Source organism: Branchiostoma lanceolatum, chromosome 5, assembly GCF_035083965.1.
Source record: "Branchiostoma lanceolatum isolate klBraLanc5 chromosome 5, klBraLanc5.hap2, whole genome shotgun sequence".
Taxonomy (NCBI): Eukaryota; Metazoa; Chordata; class Leptocardii; order Amphioxiformes; family Branchiostomatidae; genus Branchiostoma; species Branchiostoma lanceolatum.
In genome coordinates, this window is record NC_089726.1 from 23,078,743 (window position 1) to 23,103,902 (window position 25,160).

Genomic DNA, 25,160 nt, shown 5'->3' on the forward strand with positions numbered 1-25,160 from the left:
GATGTATAAACCTTTCTCATTAATTATGCAAGTTAGATACTGATTTGCATAATAAGAATTTAATCATGTAAATCATCACTCAAGCTACCTACATACCAAAAATCATGACCATCCATTAAGTCCTTCTTGAGTTTCCCTTTCAAAATCTGAAGCAAAATCTGCTCCTGCAGTTCCAAAAAAGTTGCTTGGCTATACCACTTACTGTAATCTCTGTCCAAAGAGCTATCACTAAAAAATCAGGACCATAGCATGTCCAGAACACGAGATATCTTAACAGAAAGTTCTGCTGCAGTACCGTAACAAGTCGCCAGGGGACCCAAAATCTATTAATTTCCAGGTCTCATCAAGACCTATCCACATACCAAATATCAAGACAATCCATCCAAGCCTTCTTTGAGTTATGCTGGTCATTTACATACACGCACATACAAACGCTACCCGAAACATAACCTTCTCGACAAAGGGAATGAAGTTGACAGTTGAAATAAAAAAGAAACAGATATCACATGATAGTCAACATACATGAACCAGGCTTTTGCTCCATTGATCAATTGAAAAGCTATAGCTTCCGACAACCTTTGTCCACTGTTGTGCCAAAGTAGGAGCATTTTGTTGTTGATTCATATCAGATTATCCTGAATGGCACACTGATCTTCTATAATTTTCTTTTTCAATTTAGAAAAAAAAGTGAAGCGGCAAACTTAACCTATAGAATGAAGTTGGCATATATATATATTTCTTCTATTCCGCCAATATAACTAGCTCCCATTTATGTTCATTTCTGATCCAGTACTTACAAAAGTCTCCACTTAAGTTTCATATTCTGGCTCTGTAGGTTAGCATACAAGCGGGGCTTCCATTGGCCAAATCGTAATTTCCGTGGCCGAAGGACCGTCTTGGGTGGCAGTTATGATTTTACCACACATACAGTTACAGGTTTGAGTCACAAAACCTTTGTTGGATCCATTGGCATGTGTGGTGGCGGCTATCTTGAATTGTGACGTCACAGGGTCGCCATACCATTTTAAGTCCAAATATGGGTAGGTCACAACAAAAGGGCAGAGCTTTCCTTTGATCATATGTACATTCTTTTCTACCTACGGATATCTATCAACTGGGCAGATTTCTTACACCAGGTCAATTAAGAAATGTAGAAGGCATTTAACAATGGTAACGTATGTTACAGTCATGACTGTAAACATTCTTTTCAGCAAGATTGGCTACAAAGGAGAGCAATCGGCACCCCTTTCTTGTTCATTTAAAATGTCAGAAAAATGGTAAAATGTCATCAAAGAATGGTTGTTTCTGTCTTATATGTGGCTAATCAATCTAAATGCCACGACTGTCTTACTTTAACGGTAACGTTACTGAGTCTGGCAACAGAAATAAACCACCGAACATAGCGTTCAACATCAGGAGTGATCTAACTTCATCTGTCAGAGAGCCTGGGTAGCTGGCTTCACCTGACAAACAACCATTCTCAGAACTGAATTGCTACGTTTTAGCCTGCTGTTGAATTTGTCACGTCCTCTCAGGTGACAGCTGCTTTTTAAGGCTGAGGAATCCCACCTGTGACTTCAAGCAATCAACCAATATCAATGTTGTGTTGCTTTGTTCGTAAAACATAATCTGGCTCATATTATTAACTTAGATACTGGGGACAGTGATTGGCGCATTTCAACGAGGACGAGTCTATATGACAGTTTATAAGCAAATTCATGCCCAAAGGCTAATTGCAAGTACATGGTAGTAGCATAGGTGACAATAGACAGAGATTGACATTGTTGTAACCAGAGACTACTCAATACTAGTGTCGGGTTTGGTTCTGTATAGAGGGTGTGGCAATATAGGAAGGCAGTGGGTGTGTCTGCAACTTTGATAAGTGGTAAAAATGAAAATATTACAATATACAGTACATAGTTCACCTGGATAAAAAGTTCACCTGTCAAACTGCAACAAAACCAAGGCAACAGCTTTTGAATACGACCATTCATTAATGTTGCCTGAACTTACAGTTGTACATACATGTATAACAGATGTCCCGAAGAGCATGTTTGCTGTTTCTAATCTACTCAAAATGTTTTCCAAGACAGTAAAAATGTGCAATGTAAGCTGTACTACAAGATTTACTGTAACTAACACAGGTTATTTACATTTCTATCAAAGAGCACTTTCCGTTTAATATTTTCTCCAGTCCTAGTCTGTATTCCAGAAACTCCTTTGTCACATGCCAGTGCATCATTCCTCTATACAAAGAACTCCATGACACATAAACCCATGTTAGTGATTGATCTCCATATATATTACACAAACCAACATTTCACACATAACCATCATTCACACAACAGGGACACATGGGTCTCTTCCATCATACAGTCTTATGGAAAATATTGTCTGACAATAATAGTGCATCTGTTAAGTGGCAGCAACATTTCATATCTCCCCAGTAATTCTCTTTGAAATATTTCATTAGTTTCATGCAAGGCTATGTTTACTTGTATCTATGCCTTGGTCTGTTCTTCTGATTCTTCTTCTTCTGTCGTACAGCATTCTTGTGTCTCTTCTTGGTCTCCTGTAATACATGTATCAGAGAAAATTCAGTCAGGGCATTGTTACTGCCTGTGAAATACTGAAATACTGTAGCATGCCATGTAGGTACTGATTAGGCCTGACCTCATCCTTCTGCTTTCAAGCTGTTATAACGTTCAAACTGTTATGAAAAATGGAGATATAGATTTGAGAGTGTCTGTGTGTGTGTTTCTGTTTCCGGATGTATAACTCAAGAACGTCTGGATGGATTGAAATGATATTTGGCATGTAGGTAGTTGTTTGGAACAGAAAGGTGCAGGTCGATTTTGGCCCCCCATGGTACATGTATGTTACCTTGGTACTGCAGCAGAACTTCCATTTTTTGTATCTTTTGACGTGAACATGCTATGGTCTTTAGTGCAGGTTTAGGCCCCCTAGTAGTTTGCTCTGGAACTAAAGGGGCGGATTTTGTTGAAATCTTCCAAGGAGAATAACTGAACAAAGGAACGACAAATATCAATGATATTCAGTATGCAGGTAGCTTAGACAGAGATGTACATAATGAAGTGCAAATTATGTTAATTGGGACTTAATTTGCATAACTAATGAGAAATATCTATATTTATAGTGTTTTATAGTGATGTCATTCATCCCATGATCATTCTTCATGTAGGCAATTGGGTCATCCTTTGTTGTATGTGTGTCATGACTTTTGTGTACGTTGACAGCCAGGATCAATATAATGCATAACAATACTGCACTGTCTAAAAAATACTTGACGTTAACTTTCTGGATAGGTGTAAATTTCGGTCAGGTGTATATTCTGGACAGGGGTATATTCTGGTCAGGGGTACATGTACATTGTATACACAGCCGTGGTTATATTCTGGTCAGGTGCATATTCTGGACAGGGGTATACTCTGGTCAGGGGTATATTCTGGTCAGTGGTCTATTCTGGTCAGGGGTCTATTCTGGTCTGGGGTACATGTATATACAGCCACAGGTATATTCTGGTCAGGTGTATATTTCAGTCAGGGGTATATTCTGGAGAGGGGTATATTCTGGCAGCATTAACATTCTGTACATGCGGAACATTCTCCTTACTTCTAACAGCTCAGGTCGGACCTCCTCCCATGCTTGCCTGATGTCCTCCAACTTGTCCTTCCTGTAAAACTGCAGCATACCTTCTGTAACAACAACACACACACATAAAATACATATAGGTACAATAAAACTGAAAATATTTCTTCACTTCTAAATCATGTAAGATGATACATGTCATGTACATATGTACTTGCAAAAACTTGAATGTTATTATTTCTGCATCTTCCAAGACTGGTACCATTGCAAGTTGTATCATTAAATACAAGAAATCCTATGTTTCCTCATTGATAATGAAAATAAAGCCCTAATTTGCATCAATTGTGCTATTCTTCTCCTATGTTGCGTATACATGCTAAGAAACATGAAAATCCATTCATCCTAATCCTGTTCTTAAATCTAACAAAAACATGCCTGCAGTTCCCATGCATAGCTTCAAGGGAGCTAAAACTTACTGTAAACTTTTTCCGGGCCCAAAATCTACAGTATCTGAGAGTGACCCAAAAGTCATGACCATAGTATGTTCAGGATACGTACAGACACATATTCAATCACACGATGTTTGCTGCAGTACCAAGTAAAGAAACTTGGCACTATTTACAAGTCATCTTCTCACCTTTCAGCCTTGAATCATTGTTGGTGAAGAAAAAGCTATTTCTTCTGTATGATTCTTCCACTTTTTCAGGTATCTTTTTACTGGAGGACAGAAAACAAAAACTTTTAAATTACATAGCGTGTTGACCCCCCCCCCCCCCACCACAACTTAAAAGAACATTGGACTGATTGCAGCTGCAGGGTGTTCAGACCACTTGCTAGAAGAGCTGAAAATGTCTTAGAAATGTTAAGCGGACTTTAGACATTCCTGAACAAAGGCCAGTACTGAAGGACATGAAATAAACATTTTTAAAACACATACTTTGAAATCCACATTTTGTTCACTGGAAATAGACATTTATAACCTATAACCTAAAACTGGGATTTTTCTGATAAGAGTTAATTGAAACCAATCTGGAAGAACAACAAACCATATTTTTTTCTCTTATTCTGTCAATATCATGCATAGATTACCTTTGTCACTTATGCTACATATGTTAGATTTTCTCTCTAGTCATGCTGATACCATAATATTGCAATTTGAAACTACCGTTTATTACACTGAGAATGGCTGTACTCTCCGACAGGTGCTAACATTTTTGCGGGAGAGAAGATTCATCGTGACAATCTTGCCGCTAATTATCTTTTATACAGCAGCTATTGTTTATTCATTGGCTTGAAGAGAGTGCTAAGGATACAAACATGTCCAAGCAAAAAAATTAAAAAAATTCATGCATCAGCCCTTCGGTAAGAACCTGTTTGTTGGGTAAGCAGAACGTCACTCGAAGTCCATCCCACTGTCATGGCAACTTCTGCATTATTCATCGGGGCGTTACCAGGATGCAGCAATACTTATATGTCCATGTGCTCCTGGTGAGGTGCAAACTTTGACGAAAATATCACCTTCAGTCCACTATCACATAAAAAAATTAAGACAAAAAGTGTTCCTCACAAACCTTTGTCGCCTGCTGAATGATAATGAATATGGCGGCGGTAAAGTACATCAGAGTGCGGTAGGTTGCAGCTAGAAAATGCGTTTTTATGATTGATTACACTTCAATTCCAGTTGCAGGTTAGCAAAAGAGATTTTAATAAGTTGTCTTGTAAATAAATGTGTTTAGCATGAAGCGGATGTGACATTTGCCATGCAAAACTAGTGAACAACCATGTAGTGTAATTCTCCCATGATGCCTATAGACTGTTTCAATAAGGAACAGAGAGCTTTTGACGTTGTCATCTTCAAATGCATGGTTATCAAAGCTTTTCAGACAATTTTCTGAGTACTTTAGTCTGCCAAGTTTACATTTCTGGCGGTATTACTGATTTTGCAGCTACGTGTAGCACATATCCCTAAATACTTCGTTTTTAAAAATCCTGGTTTTATGTTACGCTGCAGTTTTATGTGAAGTAACATTGCACATTTTCTTCACACATTTGGTTGGGCTCCCCTCTGAGACCATCAAGTGTTTTGAACAATGCATACTTATAAAAAAAAGCTCAGAACAATAGGACCTGGTACTTATACAAAGCAGTTTTTCTCCAGACATCCCAGCGACATTTTCAGAACAATAAAGACCATTATAAAGTCCTCCCTAAAAGAGACCTTAAAAAGACATTATATAACCTAAAAAGGAAAAAGGTCCAGAAAAAATAACATTTTCGAAAATGTTTTAGAGTAACTTTCACCATTCTAAGACATCTCCTGCTCTTCTAGCAGCAGAACACAGTGGATTATACTACTACTGAATAATTGGTTCTCAGTGGATCACAGTCAAGAAAATGTTCCAAAGAACAAAGGAAAGAAATTAAGAAAACACCAAATAGTACCCAAACTGCAACAATCACTAAAAGAATGTGAATGATTGCAGCAACTTGGAATGACCAAAATGTATGCCAGTATACAGGTCACCAATTCAATTTCTAAGTTGGTTCTCAGATTTTTGAAGACAATTAATTGTAATGAGTAGTGCATAAAAAAAAATTAAAGGAATTCTCAAAAAATCTTCTCAGTAATCAAAATAACATGCAAAGCAGAAAGTATAGCAGAAACAAAAAATATTGACTAACAGGTCTTCCTGGATGATCTCATCTTCTTCATCACTGCTGTCGTACTGGAACACTTTTGGTTGCCATGGTGATTTTTTATGTGGAGTCTGGGTTGACTCAGAGGTCATGTCCTCTTCTAACAACAAGACAAGAAAACACAGTAAGACGTCAGGATGATGTGATGTTTGTCATACATGTAAGTAAAAACAAGGTTCTTCTGTGTATTTTGACAGGAAAATCTGTTTGTAATCTTGCTGACAAACCTCTTTCTAGTCAATGCCAGGAAAACTTACCACAATTTCCAAACGTTAACTGACGAAAATAAAACTAGAACCTTGTTAACCTCCCAAAACCCACTCGTTACAAAAAAAGTGGGACACTTCGTCTTCCAATGCTCCCAAAAAAGAAGTCAAACCCAAAAAGCGACTAGATTGTATTCCGTAGCAGTTTTTAGAATAGCCATGTGTTCTACTAGTCAACATTGTTAACTTGCACTATCTGTACAGTATACCCTTGCTACGCATTGTTTCATGTTGTAATTAGCCCTCGGGCAAAAACTTGCAAATAAAATTATTATTATTATTAGAAAATATAGGAAATGTTATTTAGGGTAAGAGGAACGCCATTAGAAATCAATATGGAAGTATTATGGACATAGTTTTGTATAATTGATGAAAAACTGCTATAATGATATTTGTTAGTGGAAAATAATTATAACTAGAGTTCCACGAACACATAATCTTCGCCAAATAATCAAGGTTTCTTATGGAGAGGGATTAATATTTATGCTTATCACCCCCTGCAAATTTGATCATACACCATACCGTTTGTAAGTTATGAGGGGTGGCGGCAAATGAGTCCAGTCTAGATAGGGTTAAAAATCATTTGGTGGTACAGGACTAGTATATGTGTCTAGTGTGCTGATATATGTTATACATGTAACTGGTCATGAAACAAGAGCTTCAAAAAAAGCTGGCCATACGACCTCATAGTGGTGGGGATGAAACGGTTGAAGTATAGTTTGTAAAAAGAACTAAATTGCACAAGTGCAGTGTTAAGTTTTATTCAGTTTTGTGGAGTTTGGTATGAAATAAACTGTTTTCAAAGTCAGCTTCAAGAAAGCTTTTCAAAAAAGCTGACTGGGGCGCATTTGGAAGAAATGAAAGTTTCTGCATAAAATATGCCAATGAGACTCATTAGCATAATGTATGTGTTGCATTCACCTTTCCTAAAGGCACCTACAAATCAAATATGACATCTCTAGCATTTATCGTAAGGGAAATACAATTTGCATAAATTATGCAAAAGAAGAAGAAAAATATGAAGAACACGCCAGCAAAAACAATATATTTCCTCCTTGAATAAAAAGAAAAAAAGTTTATAAAAAAAAACAGAAAAAGAAAAGGAAAAAGGTTTGACGCCCTCGGGTTCGAACCAGGGACCTTCTAGTCCCCACCAAGCTTACACACTCCATGTGCTACATGTACCAAGTGAGCTACTGGGCCATGATAGTCCTGCCATGATTTTTAAAGATACCTAACGTTTAAATCTCACTACACGGCACCATATTTTGGTCACCTTTCTGTCCATTTTCGTAACAAAATCAGTCCCTTTTTGTGTAATTTTGTGGTAATATATGTAATATGGCCACTTCTGGGGATCTGACAGGGCATACAAGCAGGGATGCCGGCGGAAATGCCCAAATATATGCATGTGGAACGGCTTTTCGGAAGTGAACCATGCCCCTGCTGCATAACAGTAATGCATTGCGACATATCCCAGTGTTGTACAACTACAAGCGAGACATTTTTAACGTTTCATGTCCATTACAAAACACAAACTTTTAAAGGAAAACTTTATATTGTTTTACTACATCGTTTGCATTGTTAAATATCAATCTACATTGTAATATTTTGCATCAGTTCAGCATTTTCTATGTTGGGCCCACAGAACAAAGTGTACATGCCGTGCCGTCCTGTTTGGCAGGTATAGAGATCCGACCATGCACGCGCCTGTCGCCCATCGCCCGCCCGTCGCCCGCCCATCGCCCGCCCGTCGCCCGTCCAATCTCAGAGCGGTCTGAATGCCATACGGCCCGCCGAACGGCGGCTGTATGGCAAAAATATGAGTATGTTGATATTATATGGGCCACAAAGGCTTGATATTGCAGTGTTGTAAGTTGAAAGTGATTATGAAATGGTACAGTCAAAATATATTCTGTGGCGTCGTGTGGCGCAAGTGGTAGAGCGCGCGGCTGTCAAACAATTGGACCCGGGATCTAATCCCAGATTGTGCCCAGAGACATGTCCGAACTTGCGTCCCGACGTTGTGCCCTTGGGAAAGGCACTTAAACACGACTTTCCTCACTTCACTCAGGTGTAAATGAGTACCTAACTCATCTAGGGTTAGGGACGTCCCTCGGATAGGACGTTAAATGGTGGTCCCGTGTTTGGGGAGAGCCACACCTCGAGCACATTAAAGAACCAATCACACCTTTCGAAAAAGAGTAGGGGCATTGGGTGATAGTCACCTGTTTTGTCAAACCTTCCACAAATGTGGTAAATCAAAATGAATGAATATGAATAGAATAAATCTTTATTCCATATCATACACATTTTGAAAGACATACAATGTAGTACATGTGACTTTTCCGTACCTAGCAGTGGTGCAGTTTTGGAGAAGAGTACTCTCAAAGCAGAGGAGTGGGTCCGGCTGGTGTTTTTTGTGTTTTTAGGTGTTTTTGTCAGGCTTTCTATTTTGTCCCCTTTTCGTTATGTCGCCAACTGTGTGTTGGATAAAAATGCCTAAACACGTTAAAAACCAGCCAGACCCACACCTCTGCTTGGAGAGTAGTGAGTGCCCCATCTGTTTATTTACATGACCTACTTTTAGGCAAGACCCTCTGTTTATATGACCTGTTTTCGGGTTATGAAAAAAGTGGATTTACAAACTTTCCTTCCTGATTATGCAAATTAGCTCCTGATTTGCATAATAAGTCAATGATTATGTAAAGCACCATCTGAGCTCTCTACATAGCAAACATCGCGACGATCTGTCAACCCCTTCTCAAGTTATTCATGTCCGAAGGTCAAAACAAAAACACCCACTGCAGTTCCAAACAAGCCGCTAGGGGGCCCAAACTTACACAACTTACTTCCTGTGGCATGAACTATCTATCACACAAAAATCATGACATCACTTTCGGAAAATATGCCCCAAAATTTTGGCCCATTATCGAACTTGACCTTCCTTTCTGTAAACTCTACTCACCCACTTAATAGCATACAGAACCATCAACAGCTTCTCGAGTTATGTTGGCGACATACAAATACACATCCACACAAAGCCTGCTGCAGTACTGACAGAAAATGCCAGGGGAACCATTTTTTAAGATCCATCAACGTTTCCGTCACTTTTTTTGCCTACATACAAACACACAAAAATGCAAAGTCCACTGCAGTACTGTTAAAAAACGCAAGGTTAACCATTTTCGAACATGACCTTTCTTTGCACAACCACTACACACCTACCAAAAATCATAAAGATTCCTCGAAGCTTTCTTGACTTATGCTCTTGACATATATATAGACCCACCAAACAGCTGGCTCAACCGAAAACATAATCTTCTCTGAAGTCCAGCTACTAGGAGGTTAGTCTGAAATTGAAGGTAAGGCAACACCAATTCAAGTTCTTCTTGATTCTTGGATTTTTGCAGATGATTAATGGTAGAGAACAGAAACAATATGAATAAGTGTGGTAATAAAAAATTATTGCCGTAGCGAAGGTGTCTGAGTTGATCCAAGGAGTGAGAATCTAGGCCAGAAGTTTAGAAATTCGGTTTGCTGGGGCTCTTACGACTGTTTTGGTTATTATTCTAGCTCTGTAGGATATGTTTTCGAGGAGCTACCGTAGTGTTGTTTTACCGACACCGCACCCCGCCCCGTAAAGCGTTCAGTGTAGACTGCCGAAGCGGTAACCAAGTTATTTATCGTTCCGTTGAAAAACTTTGCCTTTCTATATATGCTTGGATCTCCTCAAGTTTTGGTGTTCACAGAGGTTTCTTGGTGGGAGGCATGATGTTCAGCACGTTCTTTTGATGATAGATCAACTGGGGTAGGTTGAAAACCCTTTTCAAAGCTTGAATACTAGATTCGGTGAACTCCCTGACACACATCCCACCAGTATGAAATCAGACACCACGTAAGTAGGTCATCTGTCATCGACCTGCGTACCTGGATGCCAAACGTGCTAACGAGGTATATAGTGGCAGGCGGGCGGACGGATCCTGAAATTCCTGTGCAATTCTGGGAATTCTTGTGAAACGGGCATAAAATATACTACTAAGCTCGCTCCTAAAGCTTCGCTAAAAAGTAGACACAGGCATCCCAAATATTACAACAGGAGCTACAAAGTCAAAATACCAGGATTTTTTCTTAATGTTTCAAACTATATATGAAGTCTTAACTTTTGATCCACTGATAAATGGACAAGGACTTTCTTCAACCAAAATAGGAGCCTTTTGAGGTTGGTTCAACTTCTGGATACATTAAAAACAAGTGCTTTTAAAAAAGCTGGCCTTGGCTTACAACTTTCTTTAAAGATGTACAATAAGTTCATTATAAAAGCTATCAATGTAATTATGTACATAACACACAATAAAACATACATGTATTGTTCAATTTGAAAAAGCACCATGATTGAATATCAGCACCATGGTAATTAAGTGTAATGGTTAGAACATACGGTTGTTAAATAAGGGGACCCGTGTTCGATCCCGGGTTGCCCCTACACGTCTGGACATGGGCCCCTGACGTTGTGCCCTTGGGAAAGGCACTTAACACAAATTAACTCACTTCACTCAGGTGTAAATGAGTACCTAGCTACGGTTAGGGACGTCCCTCGTATAGGACATTAAATGGAGGTCCCCTGATTGAGGAGAGTCACACCTTGAGCACGTAAAAGAACCCACCACATCTTTCAAAAAACAGTAGGGGCTTGCCCTGATGTGAGTGGATCAAAACATTCCAGCCTAAATGAAGTAGGGAATTTCCTGAGCAGCCTTCGTAACCCCTATTTAGGAAGATTCACATATTTTTGTGCGGAGCAGCGTCACAGGCTCGGCGTCACTTTCCCCATCAGTGTTGTCCGTGAAAACTTCTGAATGAAGTCGACTAACAATGGAGCATTTGCTACTGTAACAAAGGATCGCTTTTTTTGGTGAAGCATCCCTATATAATGTCCTTGACCCAACGCTCTACTGGCATTTAAAAATCCTTATTTCATGCAAACAACATCAACAGCTTCTGTCGGGAATAGTAGTCTAGTGGCGAGTGTTTGCGAGAATCATCTTACGTGCATAGGCGCCGTGCCACTGGATTTGGGGACCTTCTTTCAAAATCGGCAACCATGAAAATTTCTGGTTCATTTACATGCACAGAGTTATGTTCAACTGCAGTTACTGTATCTGATTCTACTGCAATGTTTGGTTCAGTATGATTTTAAGTGCGGTATTTGCGTTATGTAATACTGATACATGCAAGCATCCGTTGAACGGTATTTCCCGTCACAATGAACAAAAAATTCAAAGGCCGGGTTTGGAATCTATGAAGTCTTGTTCATCAGACAAAGGCATTGTATATATCAAATGGATGTTTAAAAGGAAAAAAAACAAGAGTCCATTGGACACAATTCTCCGTGAAATATTTAAAGTGTGTACATTGTGGGTGAGGTGTTTGTTAATTCCCTTTGCTAGTGACCTGCTCAGTTGTAAGATAAATGCATGAAATGGATCTTGATGTCAGGTGTGAAAACACAGACAATTACAATCCTGGTTTATTTTGTTGTATCTGGCGATTACTAGTAATTGTGTAGGGATGGGCCATTATACTGGATAATTGTTAATTATGGCCCTAGAGTTTAATGGTTTGGTCCATTTTATGTCATCTTTATCATGAAGCACTATTTCGATTAGAACCATCAGTTCTATATCATTTTGTGATACTTTAGTATATGCAGCAACGGAATCGTGGGTTGTATGTGGAGCCAGGTGTGAAAAGTGCACTTCGATAAGCGGTAAATAAAGAATTAAAAGTATTGGCCCACACAAATTGCATCTCTGCACAGTCCAAGTAGTGTTTTAGAGCAAGTAAAGAAAAAGTGTTTATTTATCTTTTTCTTTCAATACAGGAGTGTTCAACCTGCTAAAAGTACGTTTTTACAGCATGGCACAGATGGGATCTAGAAATTCCTGGAAAAGTCACAAATTTAGATCTAGATGGCCCCTTTTGAAGCTAATTTGAATTATCGTAACATTTCACGGGAAGGTCAAAGGTCACCGGATCTAACAATCCGGTGACCACCCGGAAGTGACACTGGCTCCGGCCGGCGCACACTTTTCTGAGAGACATATCTCAACAATCTTTCATCCCCTGCGTAAACTGTTCACATTGTCACAGACTCCGTATTACAAACTACAAGTGTGGTAAGTTTGAAGGTCCAGAGATTTCCCATTCTCACACTGTGCGTAAAAGTGCACCGTCCGTCTCGTGCGCACGAACTAGTATGCGAGCTGTGACTGGACACGACATACTTAATACACAGACAGGAGGTCACTCTGCACATGTTCGCAGCTAAAACTCACAATTCCCGTTGCCGCATTGGTATGTAACTTGGTATATCGTTTGCTAGGTTGCGGGTGGTGATGCACGTTGTCTATTTTACAATGTAACAGGGACTATACGATCACAGCAAGTAGGGAATCTTTGTACCGCGTATCTGCCTGAAGTATTGCAGTCAAGCGTAACGGGTTATAACATGGTCGCTATGGCAGGGCAGCGGCCCTTGCCATCAATTATAGGGGACCGGTGCAATTACAATATTGCATTGACGTTTAAAGTAGTTACTGTGTAACAAAGACATTGTGCATCACCACGCCGAACCAGGCAAACGATATGCCAAGTTACACACCAATGCGACAACGGGATCGTGAGTTATAGCTGCGAACGCGCAAACAAAAGCACTTCCAATGCTCACAGAAGGAGGTATTCCTCCTTCCCGGAGTAAAAAAAAGATTTCCACAAGCGGTCTTGATCCGGGGACCTTCGAATCCCCATACCATGAAACGAGCGGCGAGCAAAGTCCTAGAAGAGTAGTGGCCGTTGCATACAATCTCTCCTTGGACACAATTATGTGAACCCTGATATTAACCCGATATAAATGAACATGGCAAGTTTACGTACTTTTGTAGGTGACATGCTATATAGGTGTAGCCTCTGAAAAAAGAAAGCAAACAACAGCAAAAAAAAGGTAAGGATGTGATCATGATGTCGTGTGTAATTACCAATGTCTTCCGTGGTCTCTGCAGAACTTGGCCCAAAAAATGAGAAGGTCTGTCCATCTGCACTACTGAACGCTTCCTTCAGATCTGAGGTCACCTGGAAGTACCTGTCCTTAGTGGTGTCTGGAACTGTCTCGTCTTGTGGGGCAGTTTTGGGTTCCTTACAGGTACCTGCACCACTGTCAACAAAGAACAACAAGAGTTCAGAGCACCCAAATAACCTCCATGAAGTAATTACTGGAGGTGGCAAAAAATTGTTTGTACAATCTTTGCAAATTCATCCAGTTTGATCCCTGATCTACCTGATTTGTAAATGTCATGATCATTAAGTCAAATTACCTACCATAAAAATGTATTATAATGACATTTTCTCATTAATGACCTAAATGCCAGCACATGTCGGACAGCTGTCCCAAATGGAGCGGAGGGGAGGCCTGTAATGCTGGATTACCTGGAAAGCTGCAAGGGGGGCAAATGGTTTCTTCAGGACATCAATACCTACATGTACTCACATACCAGAAAACATAACAGTCCTATCGACAGGAATATAATGCGTTATAGGTGTGAACACACAAACACAACCAGAAACAGTACCTCTCATCTGAGGTGAACCTCCTTCCCTGAGCTAATGATATCTGTACACTAGCTATAGTATAGGCCCAATTTACACACGTTTTTGAGTCGACTTGGAGTCGAATCAGAACTCTGCAAGGAGAACCCTAGGTCACTCAAGTAGCGTTTTCTAGTAGAAAAAGTCAAATTGAGCAGCCCAAACCTCCTCACACACAGCCCCGAGTCGACTTCAAAAACGTATGTGTAAATCAGGCCATTGTGCACCTGTATGAGTACAGTTAAACTAATCAACTGAGCCTAACTCATTCATCATGGTGATGAACAGCATGCTACATGTAAACAGGATCGAGAAGTTACATTTGTACAATTAGATTCAAAAGAAGTAAATGTAACTTCAGTCATTACTGCTCTGTGGACAGTAGCAGCAGGACTACTGAAATGTTGGCAGGTAACTTTGTATTGGTGTTTGTGCCAAAAAAAACCCTCTAAAATCCATTGATTTACCAACCCGAGGAACCATTCCCGGATAAACTCTTTGTTATTAATCGTGAATACCAGATTTGTTCACATACATTTGTATATGTACATTAGGGATGGGTACCGGTACAAAACCGGTATTTTCTGCTGGACCGGTAAAAAAAAAGACGGTCCGGAAAAAAACAATGGACCGGATTTTGGACCGAATAGAAAATTCACAGTACTAGGCAACCAGCAGGAGGTCACATAATGATGATTGTTACTAGTGTATTGAAATACAAAACAGCAAGTTTAACGAGTCGTGGTTTCTCTCTTTCGAAGACGTTAGGTTCTGAAAATACAAACACTTAAAATATGAGTCAACAGGCGGCGAGGCGAGTATAGTTAGCTTTGAAACAAAGTGCGAACCGACTTGATAATAGTGATCCGACACATTTTTCATTTCATTTCATTTATTTATTTAGCCAGCGGACACACTCAGGTCTCTTGACCTGTTTTTCAGGCTCCCTGGATACAAATACATAATACACAATGATCACAATAATATACAATTCAAAAACTCGGTACCAGTCCTAATTCCATTCCTAAAGTCCATTTCTAAAGGTCATTACGGCATCCACTTTCACTCATGTAAATTTGCACCGAAAGTAAAGACACCCAAACAAACCACAAATCAGTTAACCAAAAGTTGTTTCCTTCTTGTCTGCCCATAGTCAGCTTATTTTGATTAATTCTTTTTTAACACTTGCAAATGCTAAGTACTTTTATCAAATTAGTAGGTCATAATGTCTAGTTGTCATCTACATTCTACCTCAAGACTCTGAATCTCTTTTTTGAGATAATAGTTACATTGGAATACAAAGTTGCATATCTTATTTCATCTTCGTTTTCTTTCTGCACATTACATTAGTGTGCACTGAAAATAGTTATAGTCTAATATACAATTTGAACATAATTTGTAGGACTCACAGAGACCTATACTTGTGTCTTGCTCTCCAAAGTCTGATCTTATTCTGCAATACTATAATCAGGTCCAGGTCCAGGTCATGATGATATTAATTCGTACCTGACCCTCTAGACCTGGACCGGACCTGAATGGTCTGTACCGGTACCATTACCCCTCATGTATACACAGTGTCACCTTTGTTCTGCATCATTTTGGCTTTCACTCTCAGGAATTTCAAACTGCTTGTGGTCCTCTCTTGTAGGGTCATAGCGCACTGCAGAAGGGTCCCTGAAAAATGCCACATTTGTTCATATAACAAGTTATAGAGGACATATAGCATACATGTATCATCCAATTCACTCATGACTGAACAAATATTCAGTTACAGCTGGTCAGGCAACACCCTCCATAAGATGACCATTTCTTCTCGGTCACCTGGAATTTTCCAATATGCATAAGATAAGCATTAGGCACCCTGTACAAGCTTAAGATAACTTGGCTAACAATTTTCAACTGCACACTAACGAGTGTTACATTGAAAGTTTTGTGCTCAAACAGGACAGGAACATTTGCTGTTGTCATGTAACAATGTCTGAAAGACACATTTGTTTCTGTCTGGAGACAAGAGATTAGAAGTTGCAAACCCATTCTAAATTCAAAACTGACTTCACATTTGAGAAGTGCCTTTCCTCAATCCAGAACAAGAGTTCAGAGACCTCATATCTCCATGAAATATAATAATATGCAAATTAGGCATAATTCATATTCAACCATGTTCACCTTCACATAACTTTCAAATGCCACAAGTATGAAATTCCAGTCATCTACCAATACTACTTAAGAACTTGCCATACATTGTACCTGTTACATTTGTTGTGCAATAACGTTTGATTGATTGATTGTAACATTGATGCCATGAGTACATTCTGTTGCGTACCCATTTGTAAGATACGTTTTGTAAGACACATTTTGCACTAATATTTCTAATGATCATTATGTTTAGCCATACCTAGTATGGCTAAACATATTGTTTTTACTCATGTTTCTTCTTCTTCTTCTCCTCCTGTCAAATCTTCAAATCGATTCATCTCTGTCATTTTTTGACCAAATGACCTGAAATTTGGTACAGAGGTAATGTAGGCAAAAACCAATGTGCGTTTTTTTCCTTTTTTTGATATTGACCTTGAAAGTGATTTTATTGAGGTTTTTAGGCTATTTTTAGCATATCTTGGCCTCCTGCGCCCTGGTATTTCAACCGAATGACCTGAAATTTGCTGTATATGTGGCTTGAACAAATATTTAAAGGACTACATTCCCATTTTTGGCATACATATCTTCAAAACGATTTATTTTGGGCTTTCTTGACAATATTTGCCACTTCTGTCACTTTCAATACTACATATGACCTAAAGGTCAGTGACCCCAAGTGCCTTGCACCTGGCCTTGCATGCCTGTGAGCCTTGCGACCACCTGATTGGTCAATTGAGTTAATCTAATTATCTTGCATTTCTGGCGCAGGTGTAGGCTAGTATTCATGCCAAATATGGTATGGGAATCCCTAGGACATGTGATTACATGGCTTTGTCCACTCTTTTTTGAAAAAAGATACACATCTCCAGTTCCTACATGTATTAGACCAAAATAATGTGAAATTTGGCATGTACACAGGCCCTCATTCAAATGTTTGCCATACAGCCTTTCAAAACGATTTTTTAAACAAAGAATTTTTTGGTTTCGTTATTTTCAACCCAAAGTGTATACTATTGAATCATGCATTCAAACAAAGGGGTGTCACATTTTTATATTTCACCCATACTATCGCTGAAATATGTTGTTTTTGGTCATTTCCTTCTTCTCCTGTCAAATCTTCATATATATCATTATGTATACTATGGAAAACTTCATTCTTCCCTGGGGTTGACCTTTTTTCATTCAATTTTGAACTGGGTTGATTATGCGCAAGAGTGTAATTTTCAGCGGATATTTTTCCACTGGTGTAGTTTACATGGAGATGGCACGGAATATCCCATTCTTGCAAGGGGAGGATTCTGTAATTATTTCTTTTAATGTTGAGCTGGAATGATTATGAAAAAGTCCATTTGTTAGCAGAAGTGTATTTGTTAATTAATAAGTGGATATGGTTTTGGACTGGTCCATATTGTGTTGATGTGCTACTGGAAGACTCCATTCCTGTATGGAGAGACTGATAATTGTTTTTAAACTCAATTTTGATCCATTTTTTTAGTGGAAGTATTTTAGAATGGTCCATTGTTATTTTGAGAGAGTCCATTTTTGCATGGCAAGGAGTATGGCTAAACATGCTGTATTTGCTTGCAAATGTTGCCTTTCTAGTGTACAGTTATTTCTTATTTTCAAAAGATGTGATAATTTGTCTGTCAGTGAGTCAGATGTTAGGGCCACAATATCTAAGAACAGAAAAATGCTTAGTTTCTAAGAACTACGGGTATCGGCTTCATGTAAAACACAAGTCATGGTGAACGAACCTTGAACAGAAATAACGTGAAAACTGGAAAAGTGAAACAAAAACAAAGGAGTACAGGAGGCCATCTACATCAGGGCACAGCCTCTCAACTTGGACGGGGGTGGTACCGACGTCCGTCAAATTTTGACTCAGTGCTGACGCCACATGTGTAGAAAAATCATGTGTCTACAGTCAATGGGTCAGATAGTTGAAGAAGACTGAGAGATTCGGTCGAAAATTTTGGTTAGTCAAATTGAGTTGGAGTATAGTAATTTTCATCATGTAATTTACCAAGAAAGGTGAACTTTTATGATAAAAAAACAAAGCATTTGCCTTCATTTTTGTCAAGTGCCTGGCAATCTCACATCAAGACATCCTCTCACCCCTGGTCTGGTAACCTGTGTCAAGACCACCTGTCTACATACATGTATATAGCGAGCACAATTGCTCAGTCCCTCGAGTGGTTGCCCTAGGCAGGTTTGACGAGACACATTGTCAAACAACTTTTCCTGTATTCGAAAGCATGTCGACGTACATGATGATGACATAGTTTATTACATGTTTATCTGAAATGGGTTATGTTATATATGAATTTAATTAGAACCTTGAAGGGAATGCTCTATTGGTGATGGTCTGGTGGAAATCTGTCTCCCAATAACGCGAGTTTATTCAAACCACTTTTGCTACATGTACATGTAAGTCTCTGAAGTGGTCACCTAGGCTAAAGGGCCCCTCTCACTGGGATGCAACTAGTAGGCGACTAAAAGTGGCGACGACTTGGCAAGTTTCAGACGAGTTTCCCCTAGCACTCACACTGACGCGCGCCGCATTTGCAAATGAAGCACTGCTGAGCAGGGTATCGGAAACAGCAGTGTTGCTACTGAATAAAAAACAATGTAAAATGACTAAAATGCATCAAAAAACATTAATAGTGATAAAAGGATATTCACTTATGACACTTAGCGCAATATGATTAACATATTATGAACTATAAGCATAATGTTAGACTATTTTTACACTGACCGAAATTACCAAAACGTACTGACACGAACAATATACCAGATTTCACTTTATCATGTGTTTTGTATCATGTGTGTGTGATAATATATATTTATAGATTTATTAGAGCAAACAAACCTTGAAACTGACTTATTACTTTTTACAAAATAAATGTCGCTGGAACCTATTGGCAACCAATTGTTTTCAAATAGGGGGCCAATAATGGCAACTAGTTTGCGTCCAGACACCACGTGCGATTTTTTTAAACTGGCAACAAAAATCGCCACCACAGGAGACCAATTGGCATTCATTGGAGACTGCGTGGCAACTACATGTACTTGGCAACTATGCGAAACTAGTTGATGACTGTCATTTGCAACTAGTCGCCAACTAGTTGCATCCCAGTGAGAGGTGCCCTTTACCAGTACACAGTCTTGACTGTATGCATGCACATCTACTAACATAATTAATTCCACAAGGGTACATAATTCCGCCACCCTGGAAAGATATGTCCAACCAGATCTCCAACCCAACGTGCCCCAGTATAATGCACTCCTGTACATCTAAACTGTGCATACCTGGGAGTGCTGTACTAGAGATCTCTGAAACCCACTGTTTTTCAAAGTGGCAAATTTATGTGTGGCAGATGAATATTAATGAAGGTTACATGTCATGTATGATACTGTCTCCACACTTATATATACATGTATGACAGTGCCTCAGAATAAATTCAGAATGGCCCGTTACATGCACACCATCCAGACCTTAGCTGTACATTGTGTGTCTTACGCTCCATTACGCTGATTAGGCTATAAAAGCAATTACAGTGAATAGCAAATTCTGATAATTCATTAAAATTAGAGACAAGGAGCAGAGTTTGAATAAGGATGACTTGAGGACTATTTCTGTGAAGACTTGTTGAAGAAGGATGCAATGTATTTTCACCTATCTCTACTGTTAATTTCAATTTTCGTAGAATAGCCTTTAAAGTGCATACAACACTTAAAAGACAACATAGTCTTTAGTCAGTCTTATTATATGTTTACGAAATATAGATACGGTTCTCCCATTACTTACAAGATTTGAACGCCTCGCAACTGAAAAATCTACACATCGTACTTCCAGACGTTCCAGTTCTTGATTTATGACGACAGAAGGTAATCAAGTTGATTTCCAGCTGCTGCTTGTGACGTCATAGTAAACACGACAGCCGGTTCAGAACCTGGCACTGCGGCTCACAAAAACATTATTTTGAGAAGCGGGAAAGCAAAGATTTTGTTAACTTGTAATTCTTTGTACTTTACGATGATTATGCACTGTTTGCTTCTCAAAGTTAGAACGTTTTTTTGCAAGTCGTGGTTCCAGGTTCTGAACCGGCTACCCATTTACTATGACATCATGAGCTGGAAATTAACTTGATTACCTGCTGGCGGGAGGAATCAAGAACTGGATTTTGTAAGATAAGATGTTCAATAATACATGTATAACAAAGAGTGTGTACTTCGTACATACATCTTTGTTCATTGAATAACACTTAATATGATCATGGTTGCTTATAATCAGGAACTGTTGTAGTTTAGTGTTGTTTGTAACACAAGCACTTTAATCTTGATGCTCTTCACTAGTAGTTATACATGTACAGTAACTCATCATTACTAGAGAGCTTACTTGAACTTGAGCTTGTCAATGTTCTTGCCCTTCTCTGTTGCCATGGCAGCCTTGGTACCAACCACCCTCCTCAGGATTTCCAAGGACTTCTGTCTCTCTGCTTCCATCTCTCCGTCCACACCTGTCCCCTCAGTACAGGTAGGTGTCTTCCTCAAGTCTTACAAACAATGGGGACAACAATGGTAAGTAAAGCATATATCTACACCAAAAAAGTTCATATTTCTTTTTCAGTATAATGTAATAAACATGTACCAGTAGGGCATACATGCACATTGTACACAAGCATGACATATTTACCTCTGTGATGGAGGTTATATTTTGGTGTACTTGTAGGTTAGTACGTTCTCAGAAAAGGGCAAGTTCGCATGTCATGCAGGTGGGAAGTGGATAACACAGAAGATTTTTGTTCCCTCCCCTGGCATTTTGTCTACTAGTAGGTGCTGCAGGGGTCTATTAGTTTCATTGTGAACACAATGGTGTCATTATTTTTGGACGTATGTAGCTTTCAGCATAAGGTTCAAGTGTCTCAAATTTGGGCCTTCCAGCACATATCATTGCAACAGTACAGTAATGCAAAAACAAAAACAGCGGCAAAGACACAATATGTCTCTCTCCGGGTAAAGTCATCAGAGCTCGTGTCAAGGAAATATTGTACAATGAAAGGTGTGTTAAGGGGACTTTGTTGTACTACAAGACAGTAATTACCATCTTCCTCCCCATCGCTGCTGTCCTCCAGGAACCTGTGGTCCATGCGGAAGCGGTCATCCTGGCCAATCTGGGCCTGCAGCTGGAGCAGCTGGGGAGACACATGTCATCAGGTTAGATCACTTGCTCTCATTATAAACTACATGTTATGGTGTGCACAGTTCAGCGAGGAGTTAGGTGTTGGAGTGGGGGTGCATCAGGGTTCAGTCCTCAGTCCCCTGTTGTTCATTCTCGTTCAGGAACCCTGCCCCGTGAATTCTGCACTGGGGTCCCATGGGAGCTCCTGTAAGCCAATGACCTGGTAATCATCGCAGACTCCATGGAAGAGTGCATCGCAAGACTAAAGGTGTGGAACGCAAGGGCCTGCGGATAAACATGAAGAAGACAAAGATCCTGATAGCAGGCCAGGGCCTGAACAAACTAAAGGATACTGGTTCTTTCCTGTGTGCTGTATGCCGCTCCGGTGTTGGTGTCAACTCCATCCAGATTCTGCAGGAATTCCTGCAGGAAGAATTTGTCCTGCCTGCAGGAAGAAGGTAAATTCCTGCAGGAATAAACCTTTCCTGCAGGAATACCTGCAGGAATTACCTTATATAAACAAACGTCTATAGGATATGAGTCCTATTATAATTGTACAACTGGTACATCAATATAGACACTCAATGGTGCTTTTTGCTATTTTATCAATCACTTGTTTTTCATATACTGAATGTTTTCGAAGAAGACATCTGAAAAATAACTGGCATATGTATTGAACCACAATAATTATTAATCATTGCATAATTTTTGATACAATGATCCATGGCTAACAATCACTGATTATTTGATGAAGGTTAGACATCCTGGTAGTAAGATACGCCAAAAATAGTTACTGAAGCAACTGGATAAAATTTTGAAACAGTCAGACGTTTTGGTATAAAACCTAGTTCTACCAGATCCTTCTTTAGTCACTGACGAAAGATAGCGGATGCTGTCTGAAACATCTGACTGTTTCGAAATTTTATCAAGTTGCTTGAGTAACTATTTTTGGCATAAATCACTGATTGTGCCACCAAGGTCTTACTACTTAAACTTGAAAGGAATAGGGAAGATAAAGCCAGGGGTCAGGATGTGTATTGATGGATGTTTTACTGTAACTTAGAACTCAGTCTTTTTTATCACTAGAGTATCAGAATCACCTTCCCTCCCCTTTCCCACTCATCTCTGAAGAGGCCATAATCTAAATATCCTTTGTATCAAGATGCTAGCCAGCAGCCACAATGCATGCACTAAGACCCCGTTCATACTAAATCGCGTAAATCGCGAAATCGCCGAAATCGCGATAATGTGGCTTAGTATGAACGCTCCAAATCGCATTTGAAAACGCCCAAAATCGCTTTCCGCGAAACCACCTCCGGAGGTGGTTTACTCGCAATTTGCCTGCATCCCGACTTAGTATGAACGCTCGAAATCGCCTTGATGCGCGTTGGGCGCTTTACTTTGCATATTGACCCGGTCATGGGTCAAGGGGTCATCTGCAAATTCAGTCTTTCCGCTCATTATACGATGTTCATCTACCTAGCTTGTTGGAATATTACGCCGAATGCGGCGGAAATATGTCAGAATCGGGCGGCAATTTTGGCGTATGGAATGACGAAAACGTATGTACTGATGGCCATCTTCGGGGATGTGGGGATTCAGAAGAAACTCAAGGGATCCCACCGAAACCAGAGCGTGTACGCTGAAGTGGCGACTGCCTGAGTTGGCCAAATACGCGAAAACATGGAAGTAATGCCGCACTATTAAAGGTAAAAAAAAAACTCAAGATGAAGTACAAGAAGGTTATGGAACACAACAGTAAGAGTGGTGACAATCGAATAACGCGTCCGCCGTTGATCAAGCTGTTGGACGCGATTTTACAACTCGCGCTCGTTCGACCCCTGTTGTGAAGGAATGCGACTCAGGGCGATTTGGCAATTTCGCGATTTGCGCGATTTAGTATGAACGGGGTCTAATATGATTAATTCAGGTCATTAGAGAAGTGAAGGATAGCAACTGGGTGAGAAGTAGTTCCTTCCAGACCACAAGCCTTCATGTCCAGAGCTGACCTAAATATTGGAGTAACCTCAGGATAGGTATTACCAAGGAGGTTATAATAACTTTATTGCACAACAATTGTACAAGGTACAAAGTATGGCATTCACTGGTACATAGATAACATTCTATTAGGGTTCCTGTTCGGAATTGTTTTGACCAAGGACCTAAGTAGTGCGTGAAGATAAGACGCAAATCCTAGGTTTTCTCGTTAGTTTTGGCTCCCGATTTTTCGGCTATCGCTATAGCAGTGCGTTATCTTTTATATTTCCTGAAAAACCCGATCTTCGTAGCGTTTTACGGTTTCCGAGTTTTGGTCGTCCGCGGGTACTTCCTGGTATTAGTGCGCGATGACGGTAACGCGGCTTTGTCGCCTGATTACCCGAATCGTGCGTTCTATGTGCGTTTTGCGTGGTTTCGCACCATCGGGGATTGCAGAAAACGTATCCTCACGATTTTTTTCATTTTTCCTAATTGCACAGACAGAATGATGACCTTTACATGTATTTCCATATCAGTCATTATCCTAGGAAAACATTTATTTTCCTTCCAGCGGCCTTGGAAGAATCCCCTAAAAATAGCAGTTTTGGGGATGAAAATTCCTTTTAGTGACGGTTTTCACTAAAAATGACGTTTCCACAGAAAATATCAAATTCGTCTGTCGTTCGAAGATAAGTCACCCCTATCCATCAGAAACATTGAATCGGCCGAAAAGGGATGTTTGGAAAAGCACTATTGCCTTTCTGGGAACGAGTCAGGTCGGCCCCGAATTTTAAAAAAAAACTCCGAACCGAGACCTTAAAGAGGCATAAAATCTTAATTAATGACGTCATAGGTGCCGTAATATTATTGCATATTGACGTCTTTATCCAAGGCTTGAAGATTCTGAAAAAAAATTCCATAATTCTGCCTTTTTTCCGTTCCAAAGGCAGTACTATTCATATAATCCATCCCCTAAAGCTCTCACGTGGTGGCTCCAAGTGCCACACCCCGGTAAACCGTCTCAGCTGACGGGCTAAACTACGTGAGGGGATGGTGCCCTCAAGGCACCATTGGGCGGACGAGCTGCGCCAGGCAGCCAACGGCCAGGGCGGAAGAGGTCTACCTGAGACCCAACGGCCAACAGAGGAGTGGGGCCCCTTAGGCGGTTCAGTGCTTCGTGGGATCACCGTTCCGGCAGCTCCTGCAGCCAAGCTGACACCAAACGTCATGCTCCGCATTCCTTTGGACTCTGTCAGTAACGCCGAGAGGGGGATTCTGACGTTTGGGCCACCCAGATTCTCCATATTACGGCCCAGGCTTCGCGCCCTGGAGAGGAACACTCCAGCCACGCTGCAAAGCGCGGATACAAATCGGAAGTTGACAGTTACGGGTTATAAGCCCTTCTAAATTGGCGCACAGGAAGGACGCCACGGGTCAGCTTTGACGGTGGGAGGGACCATCGAAGTCCTATTGTCCGACTACCGCCCGCCTTAAGCTGGGCAGCCCCCGGCCATTTAGGTGTCGGTCCGCCACCGTTTGTTGCTTCAGAGGGTGCCTGGAGCTCAGTGTTTTTGATTAAGCACGAAGGTCGGACGGAAATCTAGTACCCAACACTTATAGCAACATTGAATCAGAGAAAAAGAGGAAAA

The 25,160-nt window shown here is 40.2% G+C and overlaps 1 protein-coding gene across 3 annotated transcripts in view; it reads right to left on the reverse strand.

Moving 5' to 3' along the window:
• Positions 1 to 1,686: 1,686 nt before the first annotated feature.
• The window catches only part of LOC136435758 (nucleolar protein 8-like), a 69,099-nt gene continuing 45,625 nt past the window's right edge, over positions 1,687 to 25,160 (reverse strand). For 2 of the 3 annotated variants that reach the window (XM_066429455.1, XM_066429457.1), the window contains exons 10-17: positions 21,457 to 21,547; positions 20,752 to 20,908; positions 15,798 to 15,890; positions 13,610 to 13,785; positions 6,292 to 6,406; positions 4,247 to 4,326; positions 3,634 to 3,716; positions 1,687 to 2,572 (exon numbers count right to left, since the gene is read on the reverse strand). In XM_066429455.1, the coding sequence (XP_066285552.1) occupies positions 2,492 to 2,572; positions 3,634 to 3,716; positions 4,247 to 4,326; positions 6,292 to 6,406; positions 13,610 to 13,785; positions 15,798 to 15,890; positions 20,752 to 20,908; positions 21,457 to 21,547 (876 nt within the window). In that variant the 3' untranslated portion in view covers positions 1,687 to 2,491. The remainder of the gene's footprint in view (positions 2,573 to 3,633; positions 3,717 to 4,246; positions 4,327 to 6,291; positions 6,407 to 13,609; positions 13,786 to 15,797; positions 15,891 to 20,751; positions 20,909 to 21,456; positions 21,548 to 25,160) is intronic. The other variant, XM_066429456.1, reaches the window with a different exon arrangement.